General features: G+C 36.0%; 1 protein-coding gene across 1 annotated transcript in view; it reads left to right on the top strand.

The window, feature by feature from the left end:
• Positions 1-2,617: 2,617 nt before the first annotated feature.
• The window catches only part of LOC584897 (sucrase-isomaltase, intestinal), a 44,153-nt gene continuing 25,985 nt past the window's right edge, over positions 2,618-20,785 (top strand). The window contains exons 1-7 of the mRNA XM_030981559.1: positions 2,618-3,337; positions 7,923-8,119; positions 10,769-10,937; positions 11,445-11,547; positions 17,920-18,032; positions 19,261-19,386; positions 20,250-20,381. Of these exons, the coding sequence (XP_030837419.1) occupies positions 2,906-3,337; positions 7,923-8,119; positions 10,769-10,937; positions 11,445-11,547; positions 17,920-18,032; positions 19,261-19,386; positions 20,250-20,381 (1,272 nt within the window). The 5' untranslated portion in view covers positions 2,618-2,905. The remainder of the gene's footprint in view (positions 3,338-7,922; positions 8,120-10,768; positions 10,938-11,444; positions 11,548-17,919; positions 18,033-19,260; positions 19,387-20,249; positions 20,382-20,785) is intronic.

Below are 20,785 nucleotides of genomic sequence, written 5' to 3'. Positions count from 1 at the left end.
AATTACATAACTTTATTCCATAGGCAGTCAAATTACACTAATTCGCTTGATAATTTGTTTATAAAAATAGATGAGGTTCCATTAAATAAGGTTAATAGTGTTAATTTTCTTGGTGTTTTTTTATTGATTTCAATATGCAACGGGACAGTCAAGTCAATAAAGTCACTCAAAAGGTATCTAAATGTATTGGTATATTATACAGATTAAAAGACTCGCTTCCACCTTCAGCATTATTACTACTTTATAATTCATTCATGCTATCATATTTAAATTATTGTGTTGCTGTTTGGGGTAATTGTAGTCGAACTAAATTAGATAAATTATTTAAATTGCAAAAAAAAGCCCTTCGCATATGCCTTGGATGTCATTATCGTGCCCATTCTGCCCCACTGTTTAGAAAATTGAAATCTCTTAATATTTTTGATTTGTACTATTACTCCATTGCCCTCCTTGGTTTCTTCTACTTTCAAAATAAACTACCTGTTAATATTTTTCAAATATTCACTCTTAATTACCAGATACATAACCACAATACCCGTTTTAAGGATTCTTTTCACTTATGGCCAGTAAAAACAAATAAGGTAATAAAATCAGTACGTCATAATTTCCCTGTAATTTGGAACTCCATCCCCAAATATATTTCTGATTGCAAGTCCATTAATCCCTTCAAAAAAAAGTTGAAGCAGTTTCTTTATCTCAAATAAGTATAGTTACTTATCTTATGTTTATATTTGTGTTACATGTTTTTTGTTTTTTGTTTTTTGTTTCTTTTTATTTAATGTTCTCTTTTTTCATTTTTTTTAAATCTTTGCTTTACATTATGCTATGAATGCTTTGGGAACTATGCGTGTACAAGGCCTAAGGTTTTTTTTTTTATGTAGCTCCCCATTTCATTTCTAAATTTGTTTATGAATAATTGTGTATATTTTGTATCAATGTAATTTTTAATCGAGAATGAAATAAATGCGAATTCAATTCAATTCAATTCGATTGATTGAATGATTGATTGACTGACTGATTAATTGATTGATTGCATTCTTGATTGATTAATTTATTGATTAATTAATTGCTTGATTAATTGATTGGCCAATTGATTGACTGAATGATTGATCGGTTTATTACAGGATTGATTGAGTGAGTGGGTAGGTGAATAAACATTTCACTGATTGAATGGATGAATCGATTGATTAATTAATGCTTAACTACATGGTTGATCGACTGATTGCTTTATTGATTTAAAGATTAATGTTTTGAGTGATTGATTGTTTGGTAAATTGGATGTTATTTTTTCTGAAACAATTGTTTGACGATGTTACTTCTGCCATAGCTGGAGTTTGTTGTCTTATCAAAGGTCACAGTAAAAGGGAACGAGGATGAAAAATTACCTTTGCTTTAACACGACACCAAATTTAATATCATTTTGACTCATTATGATGACTTGAAATAAATCATATTCATGAAATGGATAAGTCTAAAGAATGAAAAATAGAAATAAATGTAGAACTTACCAGACAATTCAATGATTTGGGCTGATTTGATCTGGTCACGAAAAGCTTTTTATATATTCTACATCACTCTAATCACGCTTTTCTCTTTAAAAACAAATTAATGTATACGTAATAGATAAATAGATAGATAAACAAACAATCAAGCAAATGAATACATTAATTAATTATTGGATAGTCAAATAATTAAGTAAATAGGTGAATAAGGTAAATAAATAAAACAATATGTGTCTCGTTATAACCTGATGCGTCTAGATACGTTTAAAGAAATGAATAGACAATAGGTTCATAAATCAACAAAATTTCCCAGGACGTTACTAAGGTCCCCTCCAAAGTAATAACGAAATTCCGATATTCTTTATCAAATGATATCTTGATTTCTGAAAAGTTTTCCTTCCTTCATTTTATATACCACATTACATTTGAAACGGGCTAATTTTTCGTCATTGCTTTTAGAAATGTGCGCACAATACGTGTGTGAATTCTTTGTTTTTTTTCTCGAATGCAATGAACATCATAGGCTCAAAGCCACACCATGGTTAGTAACTCCATGGCCACACGTAGTTATTACAAAATGTGTTACAAATCTATGTGATCCTTGTTGAAAACATTTTCGTGTCTACCAGATTTTATCTCTCGGCAGTTTGATCAAGTCTAAAGTCTCTCGTCATTAGTTGATTCATCGCCGAGTTATTGCAAGTCTATTAATCATTAACAAACGGGCGACGCACAGATAAAGTTGAATATTAACCAGCCAGTGTTGACAGCACAAAACAAAACAAATATTACTGTGAAGGTAGGCTTATTACAAGGAATCCACTTCTCGTCAATAGTTTACAATTTTGTCATTTTAAACCCATTTTTGACATTTCTGACATATGTTGTGCATTCCTGCAATTTGATGATCGGTAGGCCCTTTTCAGAAATATTCCGACTTTGCCATCATGTCTGATATTCGCACACGAAATAGATCAAATTGTTGTTGTTTTTAATATTCAATAGAAGCATAACGTATGACTTGATCGAGGCTACATTTTTGACCTGGCAGTGTCAATAATTAATGAAATATGCGACCTTTCCTTTTGTATTTCAACATAAATTTTCTTCGCCATTTTGAATACCTGTTAGAGCGCGCCAATAACATAGATCGCCTGGTGTATTGCATGTTACACACCCTGCCACTATAGGGTTAGTGTTTGATACGAACAATTAGAATCATGGAATAATGTAACCTACTAGATTTGGCGGAAAATAGAGTATCTGAGTGATATCAACAGGAGGAACAAAAGCAGATTACGTTTTAGGAAAAACAGAGGGAGTGTGTTTTACTATCATCTGCTAAGCGAAACAATACAGCAGGAATATTCTTTGAACCCGTGTCATAGTCGTGATCATCGACCATGAGTCGTATCATACAAGCCCTGATCGCCATCGGCATCTTCTTGTTCGTTGGTATCATGATTTTCGTGCCTTCTTTGGTGATGACCACGGAACCGTTCTCCAACTGGGGCCAGTTCGAGTCGGTGGACTGCGGCGAAACTGTGGAGGATGAACGCATCAACTGTTATCCCGATCTTGACCAGCCTACTGCCCGTCAATGCGAGATGAGAGGATGCTGTTTCCAGAGAATCACTTGGGATCGATTGAATAAGATCCCCGAGTGTTACTTCCCTACAAACGTCGGTTACAGGGTCATTGGAGATCAAAAGGAAATCTCTGAAGGATTTCAGTTGGAGCTTTTTAGGCTTCATACACCAAGGTTCTTCTACGAGGAAGTAGAAAATCTTAGATTCCGAGCAGAGTTCTACAAGGAGAACATCCTCCACATGAAGGTATATCACCTCGTCAATATTAGTTTATTTCATTTACTTGGATGTGATATATTTCTTAAATTTGTCAGGTTTATTTTTCATATTTTTATTTATTTATATGCTAAATCATAGCAATTCGGTATCTTAACAACATGATATGTAAAGCCTAAGGAAAGGTGTGTGTTTTGGTAGAGTTGAAACAGATAAATTTGCAAGCTTTAATTCTCATTCTTTGCATGCTATAGTTTGAGTGAGCTATTATCAGAGTAGAAATTCCCCCTAAAAAGAAGTGCTCTTTACATGCTCTCATATTCTTAATATTACTTGAAGTAGCTAAACGTCTTTTTTAACCAAACTTCCAAGCCGCATGGGTGTATAATAGTCCCAGACAGTGGCGTAGATCCTCACTTAATACCTATTGTTTGGGGGATAAATCAATGGATCACCCCCTGAACAATAAGTATTAAAGGGCAAGTCCACTCCAAAAATAACTTAATTTCAATAGAAGCAGAAACATTAGACAAACCAATCAAAAAAGTTTTTAGCAAAATCTAATCTATAACTAATAAGAAAGTAGACATTAAAAACTTTGAAAATCACAAGAGAATTTGGCAACTCATGAGTCTGAGACGTCATTCCCTCACTATCCACTAATTGTTTTCTTTATATTGATTATATAAATTTCCCATTTTCCTCCTAAGAATCTTAATTCCTCACACCAGCATCCAAGTTATATTGATATTGTTTTTGTGTGGATGCATTAATATACATTATTTTTTTCGTGACAAATTTGAATTTTGATAAAGTATTTATATGAAAATCAATGATTATGATTATACAATATTCAGAAAATAAAGTATCAATTCTTCATAAAAGATTTTGTGAAATATCATGCACACAATATGCTACAAATCATTTAACCTGGGGAAAGGCATGGGGAAATCAAGTTATCGGGTTTAAAAATGGAAATTAATGGGATAAAAATATATAAAGCAATTTATAAATAGTGAGACAATGACGTCACAAACTGATAACCCAAATTGGCAATTTGTTTAGAGATTTCCATTGTTCCGTACGTTTGCATACTTTTTCAAAAATTCATGATTTCCTTATTAGTTATCCGATTTTGCTCAATTTTTTTTGTCTGTTTTTCCTTGTTTTTCTGCATCCATCTATTAAAAGCAAATTATTTTTGGAGTGGACTTAGCCTTTAAGCAAGGATTTACGCCTTTCCCTCATTCCCTCACTATCCACTAATTGTTTTCTTTATATTGATTATATAAATTTCCCATTTTCCTCCTAAGAATCTTAATTCCTCACACCAGCATCCAAGTTATATTGATATTGTTTTTGTGTGGATGCATTAATATACATTATTTTTTTCGTGACAAATTTGAATTTTGATAAAGTATTTATATGAAAATCAATGATTATGATTATACAATATTCAGAAAATAAAGTATCAATTCTTCATAAAAGATTTTGTGAAATATCATGCACACAATATGCTACAAATCATTTAACCTGGGGAAAGGCATGGGGAAATCAAGTTATCGGGTTTAAAAATGGAAATTAATGGGATAAAAATATATAAAGCAATTTATAAATAGTGAGACAATGACGTCACAAACTGATAACCAAAATTGGCAATTTGTTTAGAGATTTCCATTGTTCCGTACGTTTGCATACTTTTTCAAAAATTCATGATTTCCTTATTAGTTATCCGATTTTGCTCAATTTTTTTTGTCTGTTTTTCCTTGTTTTTCTGCATCCATCTATTAAAAGCAAATTATTTTTGGAGTGGACTTAGCCTTTAAGCAAGGATTTACGCCACTCCCAGATACCATTTTCTGAGTGCAGTGCGTGGGATTTTCAGCACGAATATATGAGTCATTTTCTGTTTATAGGGTTAAGACACCAGCCGCAACAAAACATAGATAATGCAACTTGTATCGGGATATAGATGGAAGGAGAGAGAGAGACAGAGAGAGAGACAGAGAGAGAGAGGGAGAGAGAGAGACAGTGAGAGAGAGAGAGAGAGAGAGAGAGAGGGGAGATAGGGAATGAGTTTATACTCTGGTTCATTTCCTTATCACGTTTGTGTAATAAAATTGTATGGATAATTTTGCGCCTGTTTTTACGAATCTTTAAATATTTGATCATCAACTGTTCACATTATGTAGATTGTATCCCCGCCACAGTATTTAGCTTCATACTATGTGATTCATCGACAATTTTTTGTTTTTAATTTGTACTTTAATCAATAGTTTTAATTTTAAACCAACAAGGTACCAGACAACCTGAATTATATACATAATTCATTTTTTGCTCGTTTACAGGTGAAATTATTCACCCTTGAATCCTTGATACGAAAAGCTAGATCTGCCCCTATTATCATTGTTATTTATGATTTACTGTTTGAATAGTCAACAAGAGTGGATGCGAGCTTGCTCACTATATTTTAACGTTGGTTGAAGCTTCAACTACATGTTATGATTATCCCAATCCATGAAAGATTTCTGTTTCATCATTACGATGACAGTACTTTCGTTATCCTATGACTATACTGTAGTAGGGCGATACTGAGTGACTCGGCGTTATGTAAACCCACTTGTTACGTGTATTTGCTTTTGTTTGAAAAGCGATAACATACTTGTTTGCCGTTTTATAGACGATGATTCAATGAGTAAACATACCACACTCACGTACCACTTTAGTACCGGCACTAAACGTTTGCATATTTTAATCTAGCATAAATTATATTATCGCTTTTCAGTTTTTAAAAAGAATGAACGGTCGGGAGTGCATGTGCGATATGTCTGGCTTGGAATTAAATATCAATTATTTTCCAAACCATGAAGAAACAAAATCCGACGTTCAGGATATCAAGTGACGAAGTTCCTACAGTAACAATTATTATTTATTTAACTCTCGGTTACATTATTTTAAAGGTTAGTCTTTTATTTGACTTCTTACAGAAGCTGTTCATGGTTTTTCCTCCTTACAATTTAATGCAGCTAAATGAACATTTTTTGCTATGCCACGACTATGTCAAATTGACTAATAGTTACTCTTGTTTACGCCTCTAGTATCATATAAAACAAAAACAGATAAACGAAAAACATTAACCAAAAAATACTTTATAAAATGGTGGCACTTTGATTTCGGATAATATTTGAAATACACTCAGAGGAAGTGAAGGTCATATTTTAAGAAGCATCATTATTGAATTAACATTTGAGATGATATAACTCTATATTATCCTTCAAGATTGAGTTGAGTTCTGGTCATGCAATTGCATTGTGAAAGAAACGGTGTGGAATCGATCAGAAAAAAGTTGATCATGTAGCATACAAGTATTGGTGTGTACTGCAAGGTTCTGAAGTCATCAAAATGATAAGAAATTTGGCACAGTCTTGGTAAAAGTAACAAGCCTATACATAGAAATATTTATATGGGACTACTCAAACATGTGGAATAAAAAATGTGATCATCATTTTTAAGCTGTTACATGTCATATTTAGAATATGAAGGCTTTTAAAGAGCCATGCTTTTCAGGGGACTTTTTTCTCAGATGTTCTTCCACACTTGCATACTAACAATGGAACGCTCACAAATTATTTGTTCACCTCACCTAAAAACTCAACCTTCTCTTAAAGTGTCACACGGTTCGTAAGATTTCGAAGAAAAAACATTGACTATTGAATTTATATAGAGCTTGACTGACCTTTTAATGTGGTATATTAAATTACTATTACAGTCACTTTCCTTACTCAGATAATATTGAAACTTTTAAAATTCCAGATAATGCAGTAGCGCAAAGTGGTTCCAGCCAATGTGAGGGGAGGGGGGGGGGGGGAAAGGAGCATTCGTCTTACGACGTGGATGACATCTGAATCAACCAGGACGCATATTGTGGGGACCGACAATGCGGAGGGTCGTATCAGTTCTTTTCATGTTTGCTCCCCCCCCCCCCATCTTCTATTTGTATTTGTTGATGGAGAAGGGCGCACGTCCCCACGTGCCCCTGTCAATGTAAACGCTGCGTCACGGTCACGGTTTAGTGTATGATTGCATTTATAGATTATGTGTTACGGTTTGGAATATTGTTTATCATTATCATACTTATTGGTGTTATCATTATTATTATTAGTAGCAGTAGTAGTAGAAGTAGTAGTAGTAGTAGAAGAAGTAGTATTAGTAGTAATATTATTATTATTATTAGTAGTAGTAGTAGTAGTAGTAGTAGTAGTAGTAGTAGTAGTAGTAGTAGTAGTAGTAGTAATACTAGTAGTAGTAGTAGGAGAAGTAGTAGTAGTACTAGTAGTAGTAGTAGTAGTAGTAGTAGTAGTAGTAGTAGTAGCAGCAGCAACAGCAGTAGTAGTAGTAGTAGTAGTAGTAGTAGTAGTAGTAGTAGTAGTAGTAGTAGTAGAAGTAGTAATAGTAGTAGTAGTAGTAGCAGTATAGTAGTAGCAGTAGTAGTAGTAGTAGTAGTAGTAGTAGTAGTATAGTAGTAGAAGTAATAGTAGTCGTATTATTAATATTATAATTTTTATTATTATTATAGATTTTAACATCATCATCATTACCATTATTATACCTGCAGATATACGAGTACCGCTACGTTGACAGGACTGAGATTCGATTTGCTGAGCGAGTGGATCGAAACTGGAAGCCACGCTATGAGGTTCCTCTGGAGTACCCCAAGACCACACTCAAGAACAGCTGGCCCGAGTATGAAATCGTCTATGACAGAAACCCATTTAGATTCAAAGTCATGAGGACAAGGACAAATACAGCACTGTAAGAACAAACAATCGTGATATTTCTTCTTCTTTTAAAAAATTAAGATTGGTTTAATTGCTTTAATACAGCCACTATACAACGCATTGAATAATCGTCATTTGCTCATGCGTCTAATTATACCAGTCCTGATACCCAACAATAGTTTTTTGGGCTTCTTGAATACAAAGTGCTAAGAGTAAACCATGAAACTACGATTCGATGTTGGTAGTATTGGAAATAGCATTTTACACAAACATTCAAACCTCATCATGATCGAGGTTGTGAATTTGAATAAGGAAATATTTGTGATGGTTGTTATTTTACCTGACTGCTAAGAAAGCATAAATGCTTGTATTAGTAAGCAGCCAGACGGCCGACGGCTTAAGGTCCTCTCCGAGGAGCCTGGTAATGAGGATTAATGCCGTACCAAAGGGCACTAGCGCATCGCCTTGGTTTCGAACCCGGGTCACCAGATTACGAGACCACTGCTCTGCCGACTGAGCTATCGCGCCTCCAAATCGGAATTGCAAGCCTTTGATTGGAAGAGAGATACAAGGCGGGTCCTAGTCGTAGTGATATCAGAACATTCATGCTATTGAGTACGATTGGAAGCCCATTACTTTATCTAGGCATTGGACCGAATTGTTAATTTTATCATTACTCATGACTCAGATCCTCAATCAAAAAAATTACCGCTCAATTTTGTAATTTTACATTTCCGATGCTATCATAGCAATTACTGTAGCTTCAGATCGCAGTCCGATATCATAGCGTGCATTGGGTTTTATTAAGGTTTCCACAAATCAAAAGCAAATTGACTCTCAACCAATCAGGATCAGATTACAAAATAGTACTCCAGTTTCATTATCCGACGTGTCTTATTTAGCGTATTAAAAAGCAACTCGTTAATTATGCAAGACGTGTCCGTTTAAGAATGCTTCATATTTTCATGGAAATGTTGTACAAGTCTTTTAACCCGTTGACTACTGAATTATCTAATTCCCATAGAATTAACACAGGGACCACCAGGTTCCAGTAAGCAATGGGTTAAATTAACCCATGCACTATGAACATGACTGACAAAGAAAGCGGACAAAATATACAGTTCCTCAGGTAGACAAAGGAACATCCCTTCACTGCTATTATGTAAAAATGTGTAGAACAGGTGTCACATGCATATTCACTTTTTACATAATAGCAGTAAAGGGATGTTCCTTTGTCTACCTGAGGCAGAGGCGGCGGACCCGGGGGGGGGGCAGGAAGGGGGGCACTTTGTCAAGTACCCAAAAAGTGCCCCTTTAACTTTGTAAGAAGCGCCCCTTTTTACATAAAAGGTGCCCCTATTACTTTGATATATGCCCCTATTAATTTTTTAAAGTGCCCCCTCCCCTTTCCACCTCTGATATGTGCCCCTTTTATTTTAAAACGCACCTCTTTTCCCTGACATGTTCCCAGTTTCCTTTGCAATAAGTGTCTATTTTTCATTCTCATAAGAGCCCTTTTTAATCTCTAGTAGGTGCCCCTTTTCGGGTACGAGAAGCGCCCCTTTTCACCTCTGATGAAGTTAACCTTTTTAACAATGATACGTGCCCCTTTTCCTTTCTTATGAGGAACCTATCCCTTTTTCAGAAATGCCCCTATCAAAATATGATGGTTGCCTCTTTTCCGTCGACAAATGCCCAATTTCCATTCTCATAAGTGCCTTTTCATCCTTAGTGAGTGCCCCATTTTCACCTCTGATAATAACCCTTTGTACTTTGACACGTGCTCCTTTTATTTTCTAATAAGTGTCTTGTCCCTTCGAAAATGTCCCATTTTCCTCTCATCATTAAACGTGCCCCTAATTTCAAGCGACTAAGAGCAATATCTTCCAAAGCTCGCTCGCTACGCTCGCTCATATTTATAGATGTTATAATTATGTTACTTCAAGGGTCTTTTCAGTTTTACTGTTACGAGAATGTGCTTATTTATAACCCGATGGAGATTTTTTTTTTTTCCTCTTTATAAGATGTAGTTTTCGCACTGCGACCTCACAAATCTTATATTTTTCCTCGCTCGCTTTGCTCGCTCACAAATTATTTTTTTCGACCATCACACCCAACTGCAAGGTATGATGCTTAAGCAATATTTTATACGATGTATAAAGAGAAACAAATATTGAAATCATCCCTGATAATGTAATCAAATTATAGGGGTATATACCAATGTCTAAAAATTGTATATTTTCGCTTTGAGATTTCCCTTTGTAGGTGCCCTTTTTTCTCCAGAAAGTGCCCTTTTTTGTTGGTGCCCCCCCCCCCCACTTTGGAAGTCGCTCCGCCGCCTCTGACGTGAGGAACTGTATATTTTGTCCGTTATGTTCACAGTGATGGCTGCTTTTGTTGTTTGAATGTTGTTTGAATAATGTAGAAGCTCTAAAATGTTAAGAAACACGATCTCAACCATTTTCGAGAAAAAAAATCACCCTTCTCTATCCTATTTACCCCGTCTCTCTCTCTCTCTCTCTCTCTCTCTCTCTCTCTCTCTCTCTCTCTCTTATCTCATCTTCTCTTCTCTTTTCTTCTCTTCTCTGTCTTCTCTTCTTCTCTTCTCTTATCTCATCTTCTCTTCAATCTCTTCTCTTATCTTGTCTTCTCTTCTCTTCTCTTCCCTCCTCTCTCTGCTCAGTTTGGACACGAATATCGGAGGTCTGGTTTTTGAGGATCAGTTTCTTCAGCTGTCAGCTAAGCTACCTAACAGTATGATGTATGGATTGGGAGAACACAACAAATTGAGATTCAGACATGAGGTCAATTGGCATACCTACGGTATCTTCTCTGCAGATAACGACCCGGATGTAAGTGCGCCATTTGGAAAAGTAAAAAATACATATAGGGATGTAATTAGCAGATCGATTATGACAGTTTAAAAACTTAGTCAATGGATATCAGGGTGATTTGCAGATTTTTTTTAGCAAACTTGGTTACGGATAAAAGTAGTGTTAGTAAAGTAAAAATTATTATGGTAGAAGGTTTCTATAACTAAAATTTCTGCTACGGGGAATATCAAGGAAATTAAATGAGAACAAACGAATCTAAAATAAAAGAAATAATTAAAGAAATGGCTCCATGGAAAATGTTTTGAGAGTGTTGACAGCCTAGCAGCATGAAAAGATCACCTACACCATTACATGTATATCACAGTTACTGTAATAACATTTTCAGTTTGTTAGGGCCTTCTTTCGTGTGTGTGTGTTTCCCTGAGTTCCTTTTTTTTTTTACTCACACTTTAAATGATTCAGTTCTTAAATCAAAAGCAATTCTATAACTGCATAAATGACCATTTTGATATTTTTCTTCTTCAGGAGGATCAGTACAAGAATCTTCACGGACATCATCCTTTCTTCATGGCTATCGACGATCAGGGAGACGCATTCGGTGTGCTCTTTGCAAATAGTAATGCCCAGGGTAAGCAATCATCATCATCACCATCATCATCATCATCATCATCGTCATCATAATATTCATCGTCTTTATCAACATCATCATCATCATCATCATCATCAGCATAATATTTATCTCCATCACCATCATCACCATCATTATCATCATCATCATCATCATCATCATCGTCATCATAATATTCATCGTCTTTATCAACATCATCATTATCATCATCATCATCATCATCACCATCGCCACCGTCATCATCATTAACATCATCATCATCATCATCATCATCATCACCAATACCATTGGCATCATCCTCATCACCATCATCATCATAATTATCATCACCATCATCATCATCATCATCACCATCATCATCATCACCATCATCATCATCATCGTCATCATAATATTCATCGTCTTTATCAACATCATCATCATTGTCATCATCATCATCATCATAATATTCATCACCATCACCATCATCACCATCATTATCATCATCATCATCACCATCGCCACCGTCATCATCATTAACATCATCATCATCATCATCACCATCACCATTGGCATCATCCTCATCACCATCATCATCATAATCATCATCATCATCATCATCATCACCACATCACCACCATCATTGTACAGCACAATCACCCCCCCCCCCCCCCCCGTGTTCACAATAGCTTCCAAGAGACTTCTCTTACACAATGTTATCGCATGATCTCTTGGACAATGTTATCCCCGAAACGAAATCGTCGTTCAATAGCATGCTACAAACACACCTTTAACGAAAGGATGGTAACAGTAAACCGTACAACCACAGCACACATATACACGCCGTTTCATAACACTTTGAAACTTCGTCAGTTACCCCTGGCAGGCTGGCACTATCCTGTAGTCAAAGTGCGACATTAGGGACTTTTAGATTTGGCAGTGCATTAAAAGGACGTCGACCGTAGCAATCCCCATTGTCTTCGTGCGAATCTAAAAGTCTCTATTCTGAATTTTATGTAAACCACCCCTTGATTCGTGACTCTTCTTTCAGACGTCAATAGTTTTAAGAGAAAGTACAAACATAGATAATGCCGCGTTATATCCCTCAGTAATCCGTTTTATAAAGAGAAACTTTCCAAGTTGACCTTTGTCCTAATGTATATAGACTATAAAGCTTTAAGTCTGTGCATTAATTTGTCTGACCTATTTAAGACGCGATCTATTAAACAAGGTACCACGTACTATGAACATGATCATCTAAAAATCCAAAATGATGTTGTAGGGGCCGGGTGCGGCTTTATCATGTGTGCTTTTATGTGAACCTCTTTTTTATGAATATATTATGCTGGATTCCGACACAGATTGCACACCCTAAAATGATAGTATGATCATCCCCAATACGCTTGCAGTTCACGTATGCACCCCTTCCCGATTAATTCCAATGAAACCGCTTAATTCCAATGAAACCGCTCGCGAATAGTCTAGCCTGGATCGGAGAGCTCGCTAGTGCTATACGCTAGTGTGAATTTACATCCAAGAGAAAGTTTGCTTAACTTCTTCTAGAAACACTTGAACGGTTATGGAAACTGTTTGTGTTTCTAATCTTCAAATATTAATATTATTCTGCATCAAATACAAAACATTGATTTATATGTAAAGGCACGAACTTACGTTAATACATACACATAATTTTTTTTAACCAAGAAGGTGCACCATGGTAATATATTTTAACAAACACATCAACATATTATCTAGACAACTCATCACCATAGCCATTGTAAAACCATATATCAATGATACATGTAAAATATAAATTGAAGCAATTCTCGTCAATTGGCTGTATCCTGAGTGTGATTTATATAATGGATTTTGAGTAACATTTGCATCTACCTGTAGTTGAAGAATAGATACAGTTTATAACACCAATTAAGTTGGAGCTCAATTGGAAGGAAGTAACGAGGAATATTTAAGCAAGGGAGACTGGGAGATGAGGAAAGCAAGAAGTTAGAAAATTGAGAGATGACTCGCGAGATAGCCTTGCATTAATGAATCCTTGAGACGTTGCCTTGAGAGAAAGTAGACGAATTTTTTAAATTGGAGATTTAGAAATATCGGAAATAGAATTAATGAGAAAGTTATTTTTATCGAGATCAATACATGGGGGGGGGGGGGTCATCATCAAAATAGGGCACTTTCTGGAATATAAGGTGCACCTACAAAGGAAACATCAAGATGTAAATCTACCATATTTAGACATTGATAGACGTACGCGTAACGCATGTGGCACACAGAAAAATGAGAAGAACAGAGAGAATAATGTTTTTAAAAAAGAAGAAGATAGAGGAAAAGGAGAGAGACCGAGAGAGGGAGAAAGAGAGAGATAAAGAAAGAAAGAAAAAAGGAAGAACATGAAACTTAACTTTACACTTAGGCCTACAGATTACGTACATTTCCGACTGAGTTGGCTCGACATGTGCTTAAGAAGTCTGCGGACGAAAGTACAACAAAGTACAAAGTACAACAAAGTACATACGAAAACAGAAGTTATATGAAATTGTCTTTAAGAGAGAAAGAGAGGTTATTTCTAAAATGAATTTTTTTATTTTTTGTTTTTGTCCAGGATTTGAGAATTTGACTAATCGATATTTCGTTCCGTTGGGGGGAGGGGATAAGGTTACCCTTTTTTGGTCACCCATTATAGCACAATATTTTTTTAATTTAAAAAAAAATCAAAGGAGGGGGGGGGGGGGTTCCTCCAAAACACACCAACAAAAATTGAGGGGGGGTCGTCCCCCCCCCCCCTGCATGTGCATACCTTCCTCCTTATTCCTTAATCCATCGTTATCGTCACTACCATTTGAGTGACCCCAGAATTTGTAGATTACCATTCTGCCGTTCTTTGGAGGGGCCGGGCGCGGCCTTTTCAGAAGTGTTTCTACACCAACCTTTTTATGCACTACGGCTTAACATAAACAAGCATGCTAAGATTTTTTGCAAATAAGCATAATTCCGACTCAGTTTCGCATCACCTAAAAATAAGAATACGGCCAGTCACCCTCCCCCCTCGATGCATCCGCCTTTACGCACCCCCCCCCCCCCCCCCTCCCCTTGTCTTTCCCTTATTCGTCGTTACTGTCACTAATTTTTAGTGCCTTTTCGTTGTCTTTCTTTCTCCCCGGCTTCTCTCTTCTTTTTCTTTCCTCTTTTTTGAACTCTCTCTCTTTTCTTTTCTTTTTTCTTCCCTTTTCTTTTATCTTCTCCTTTGTTTTTCCTTTTTACCTTCTTCTTTTCTTCCTCTTTTTTCCTTCTCAATTTGTTTGCGCCGCCAATAGGGGGGGCCCACCCCTGGATCCGCCACTGGAAGGGATGTTCCTTTGTATACCACCGCAATTGTTGAGGGTAGAATGAGGGACTGTATATTCTGTCCTCTTTCTTTGTCCGTCATGTTTATACCTTTCAATGGCAATGGCATCTACTAGTACATGTTTTTGTTTAACTACCCTTGAGTTTCTCGAGTGTAAGATCAAGGTGTGTGTATAGCTTTCCATTTACACTCGATATTTGGAAATGAAATACATTTGGTTCATTTGATTTTAGTAGTTCATGTAGTACAAATTACCGTGCCCACCTTGCAAACATCGATCTCTGACCGGCTTTTAAACTCCAAGCAGGAAGCTGTATCCTGCTCCAAGTGATACGCTATGTTTGAAGTTCTGAAGTACTGAGCGCTTTTTGTAAACTGATAAATAACGGGTTGGATAGCCGGTCGAAGTGGACATTCTTATTCTTTTTTCCATAATACCCCAGTTACACAAACGAAACCGACATAACACAAAGCTTAGCAATTACTCGTACATATGTGAGACATAAAAGAGACAAGGAAACTGCAAACACAATTCCACCATTACGTAACGTGATCAAGACAAGTGTTCTGTTCTGTTCTATTCGCACGTTTTAAAAGATGACGCACAAAGTCATGACAATTGTGTTGAACAGAGAAGCCTACCAAGTGTGACGTCATACTGGCATAGTTTGTAACGGTTCTGTTTTTTTATTTATAAGGTATTTTATTTTATCAGTACCAGAGGCTGTACATACCGATGTATAATCAAATCATGCAATTTACATCATACTGACTTGACATCACATTCAGAATAATCAAACTACAATTCAAAAGTATAATCCATATTTAACATCAATTGCTAAACACAACAACTCTTGCATACATTTCCTTATTCATTTAAAACAACAATAGTAATAGATTCGAATGTTGTAAGGAATCGGGGACGGGAACTAGATAAGGATAACAAGCACTGCGTGCAAAACGAATATAAATGTTGGAAAATAATATCGAGAAAAAACAACAATAACGAGGCACTGACAAAAGTCGTCAACGCAATAAAACAAATCATACACCCCCCCCCCCCACCACCCCTCCCAATCCTTAACCCACCCACTATCTGCAACTCACACAATTGCATGCACACTCATGTTCGTGTATACACCACAATCATGTACACAATCAATGAATAGCCAGAGCCCCTATTCATTTAAAAGAGCACAAAAGAGCCTCCAGAGACCTTGAGCACTCCATCTGAAACGCAACCTCTGAAAGGAACCTCTGGATAAAAAAAGATTTATCCTTCTCACTATGAAGATGACAGACAAAGAAAGCGGACAAAATATACAGTTCCTCAGGTAGATAAAGGAACATCCCTTCACTGCTATTATGTAAAAAGGTGAATATGCATGTGACACCTGTTCTACACATTTTTTTACATAATAGCAGTGAAGGGATGTTCCTTTGTCTACCTGAGGAACTGTATATTTTGTCTGCTCTCTTTGTCAGTCATATGTTCATAGTGTCTGTCAACTAGAGTCTTTCTTTGTTGTCTGCTGCCTATTGTGTGAATGATCAAAAGTCCACAGGTGTGAATGAAAGCTTGCCTGCTAAATGTTAACGTTGTTAAAAGCTTATCCTACATTAAACACACATTCTCTTTTATGGCCAATAAGCCAGTTTATAGTTGCAGTCTGAGCATGAGTAGATAAAGGTCATTGCAGACCAAATAGCGAAATACACGGAGACAAAATACTGAATATGTGCTCGTGAAAGTTATGTAATCATTATTAATATATGCACAAACAGTGCACTCCATGATACAGAGGAGAAGTTTTTCTTTGAAAAGGGGAAACACCTTATGTAGCACCTCATGAAAGTAATGTAATAATTATTCATTTATGCACATGCAATGCAATCCATGATACACAGGTGAAAGTAGTCTTTGAAAGGGGGGAAACACACTCAGGCTATTTATGTAGCACCTCCATCGCTGTAGGAGTGATTATTTCAAAATGTACAAAGTGGGACCTCTTCATGTTTTGAAGATCTGTGGATATTCGGGGTTATTTGGGACATGCGCTAATCGTGAACTGGTCTTTTGTATCCAAAAGTTTGTCTTGGTTAGCCCTTCTATCATCTATGGATGGGGTCCAGGTGAAGAGCCTTTGCCTGTGGTCTAAGGGGCGGAGCCCCCGGAAGTTCTTAAATGTATAACAAGTTAGAAAGTTCAAAATAACCGTCACGAGTGCTAGAAATTGTAATTTGTAATTGTAATCAATTGAGTTACATAGCTCCTATCATTTCATTTTAAAAATAATCTCTCTGTCTCTCTTGTGTCAATTGCATATAACTTTTTTACCATACTTTTGTCATTTCGTCCGCGGTCACCGTAAGCATACGTCGCGCAGATTCATCGGGAACGTAATCTGTATAATTGTGTAAAGTTAGGTTTCGTGTTTTTCCTTCTTCTCTCTCTACCTATCTCTTTCCCTCCCTTCTATATTCTCTCTTTTACATTCTTTTCTCTTTGTTTTCTCATCGTTGTCATTCAATTGCTCAATATAGCTATTAAAGTCGGATAGCTCAATACTTATTTTATTTTAGACTTCCACTCGAAAATGTCATTGACTTTCTTTATCTACATACAGGCCTTTTCGAAACTATTTTACCTGTAGATTGTAAGCAGACCGATATTAAGCATTGTGAGCGTGGCGCCTGACTGGAATACTCCCCAGGAACTTAGAGAATGTGCATACATGACTGGGGTTATGATCCATGCATATCAGCACGTAGAGACCGCGTTGATGTATAAATCCACGATAGTATTACAGTCAAACCTGCCTATAGCGACCGCCCAAGGGAAACACAAATAGTGGTCTTTTTTGACAGGTGGTCTTTGTAGACAGGTTCATTTAGTACATGTTTCAATGAGAAACCATTTTCAAGGGGGAAATGTGCTTGACAGGTGGCCACTAAAGCAGGTTTGACTGTATTATTACATCATTACTACATTATCATGTCGTTGTTTTTTCTTCTTTGTTATACATTAGATGTGATGCTAAGTCCTGCTTCTGCTGTTACATGGCGATCTATCGGAGGTGTACTAGACTTCTGGGTGTTCACCGGACCGACACCTGAAATGGTTATCGCTCAGTATACTGAGGTATGTCCTATACCATGTTCCCAGTTACATCTTATGCTACGGTCACAAAGGTTCGTACGAACGATAATTTCGTACGAATCTCCCTGGTTTTCCATTGTCTTCCCGAATTGCCATGGTCTGAAAATCGTTCGTAGCAGCTCGTAATGGCATTTGTGACCGAGGCTTAAGAGACCGATTCAAGACCTGCAAAAGACTGAAGATATATTTAATCACCACAGAGTTAATGGTCAGATTGTTCGTGTTTCTTTTATAGTTTTATACCGGTTAACAGAACCCCGGAACAGAATGAACAAATAATAACATTATCCCGAATGGTGACAGATTGGTCGCTTTGGAATGGTCACAATGTCGGCTTGAAGGCTCGAATAAGATTATCTACACCCCAACCTATTCATATTTCACTGTTTATAAACCTTGTGGCAGATTAGTCCCGTGCTAAACAAGTTATCCAATAAAATCTGTTACTACTGAAATCACTTTTTTACTTTGTCACGCGGTCAATTTTTTATATTTTTGTTATGGGGAGGGCATTTTTTTATCTTGTGCCTGTTGGGAGTCTGTTTACTGTCTAGAACCTAGTCACACCGGCGAACCGACTTCAAACTACTGACTTGACTTCGGGGATGAGAATGTCCCTTTCCTCTTCATTGGTTATTTTTATTTTAAGGTGTAAGGGGCTTTGATTTCACTGTCTCTGTTTCGCTCTCTTTCCACTTGGATATGATACGATCAAGTATTCGATAGAGGTATATTCTCCTTTGAGTAAACCCCCGCTCTGAATGTATTCCACAATCTCTTTCAATCTGAAAAAGGGTTTGAAGTTAAAGTTAAGTATGGTAATATCCTATTATTGTATATCCCATAGAAATCGTGTTCTGATTACGTAAGATACAGAAGTTACGTCATGTCATATTTACGCCAAACCTTATGGAAGGGTATCCAGCCAGTATAAAGTATAGTTTGGTATTATTTCAACAGGTTAGACCCGTCAGCATTAAAATACTATGATATTGGGGGCTGTGTATTACGTAAACAATACAAAATACATGTATATACATATTATTTACATGGTAAAATAAATTGTGAATTTATATGTTCTGTGTACGTGCCTATCGTGCTTACATTGAGACGGTAAAGAATAGTAAAAAACAAATAAAATAAAAATCTGATCTCATAAAATTCCGTTGCATTAATACATGTATTTCAATGAACGTGTTCTTGATACCAGGTAGTAGGTCGAACCAATATGCCACCGTTCTGGGCCTTGGGTTACCAGTTTGGCCGGGCTGATTGGCAAAATGTAGATCAGATCAGACAGGTCGTGGATAGCAACGTAGCGGCCGGAGTACCATTTGTAAGTCATTAAACATAAATCATTCTAAAACACTTCTTAAATTGGCAACACGGACTTGTATTTTATACTCGTCTTTTGTTTCGTCATTAAATATTTGGTATTAAATAATGATTTGATTGAACTATCAGTTGTTCAGTATTTTGCGTCGCATGTTGCTGGGAGGAGGACACTAACAGTAACCCAATTACAGCTGTATTTCTGGAAACTTGTGCAATGTGTTTAATGGATTTTAGTTACAGAATCGAAGTCTTATTTTTGATATTGCTAGTTTTTTACATGTATATATTTAAAAGTGTTATCTATTGTGCCCAACATGTAAACATGAATATTCCAGCCAAGGCTGTCCTTCATGTAAAATTGTATTTGTATATGAATCATGTTTCTGCTCTAATAAAAACCATTTTTGAATTGAATGAAATGGTATAAAAAGATCCCCCGAACGTAAAAAGAAAAAGAATTAACCGATGAGGTGATATAAGCAATCCAGCATATTGGATTTCAAAATGCATTGCCAATTTAAAGATGGCTTCTCTTTTTTTCTGGTGACAAACACCATGGCCTGATGCAAATAAATGAATAAAGTTTATGCTAAAGCTCTAAAAACACGAATTCACTGACTTTCTAGCTATCAACTTTCTATTGTAAGAAGTCATGTTTGAAATATATGCCATTGTACTTTTCACGTGGTTCACGTCTTCAGGAGGTGACTCGCAATTTTATTGTAATTGCCTTAGTTTGGTATTCTGGAAGTATTTCCGATCGTTTTTTTAATAGCATAGTCTATTGCCGATTTTACGGGAGTTTTGAGAACGCAAAATGTTTATTCCCTTTTTATCTTCATCGTCGTTATGTTTTGACCCAAGGATACAATCTACAGTGACGTAGGGTACATGAAGGATTTCATGACCTTCACATACGATGACGTCAATTTTGCAGGATTACCGGAGTTTGTCCAAGAATTGAATGCAGGCGGAATGAAATACATCCTGACACTGGTGAGAATGATATGAACAAAACTGAATATGTTCAAATATCATAGTCATAATAATTTTAGAGCAGAATTTTGTGCGTTTCTAATATTGTTACTATTATTATTTCTGTTGTTGTTATTATGGTTGTCATCATTCTTACTAACATTTTCTAAGTTATGATTACTATTTAAGTTATCATTACTGGTATTCTTATTTTTTTTTGTTATTAGTAGTAGTGTTATCGTTATTGTTATTATTTAAGGTTGTTATTATAATTATCGTTGTTGTTGTTATATTATTATTAATAATTTAATTTGTATTGATATTATATTTATATTATTGTCATTATCATTATCATTATCATTATCATAACTACCACTGGTATTTTCGTTATATTAATTGTTATTATTATTATCATAAATTATTTT

This window comes from Strongylocentrotus purpuratus, unplaced genomic scaffold (assembly GCF_000002235.5).
Source record: "Strongylocentrotus purpuratus isolate Spur 01 unplaced genomic scaffold, Spur_5.0 spur5_scaffold_12, whole genome shotgun sequence".
NCBI lineage: Eukaryota > Metazoa > Echinodermata > Echinoidea > Camarodonta > Strongylocentrotidae > Strongylocentrotus > Strongylocentrotus purpuratus.
Note: the sequence above shows the minus strand (reverse complement) of the source record. Positions and strands in the feature narration are given on the sequence as shown.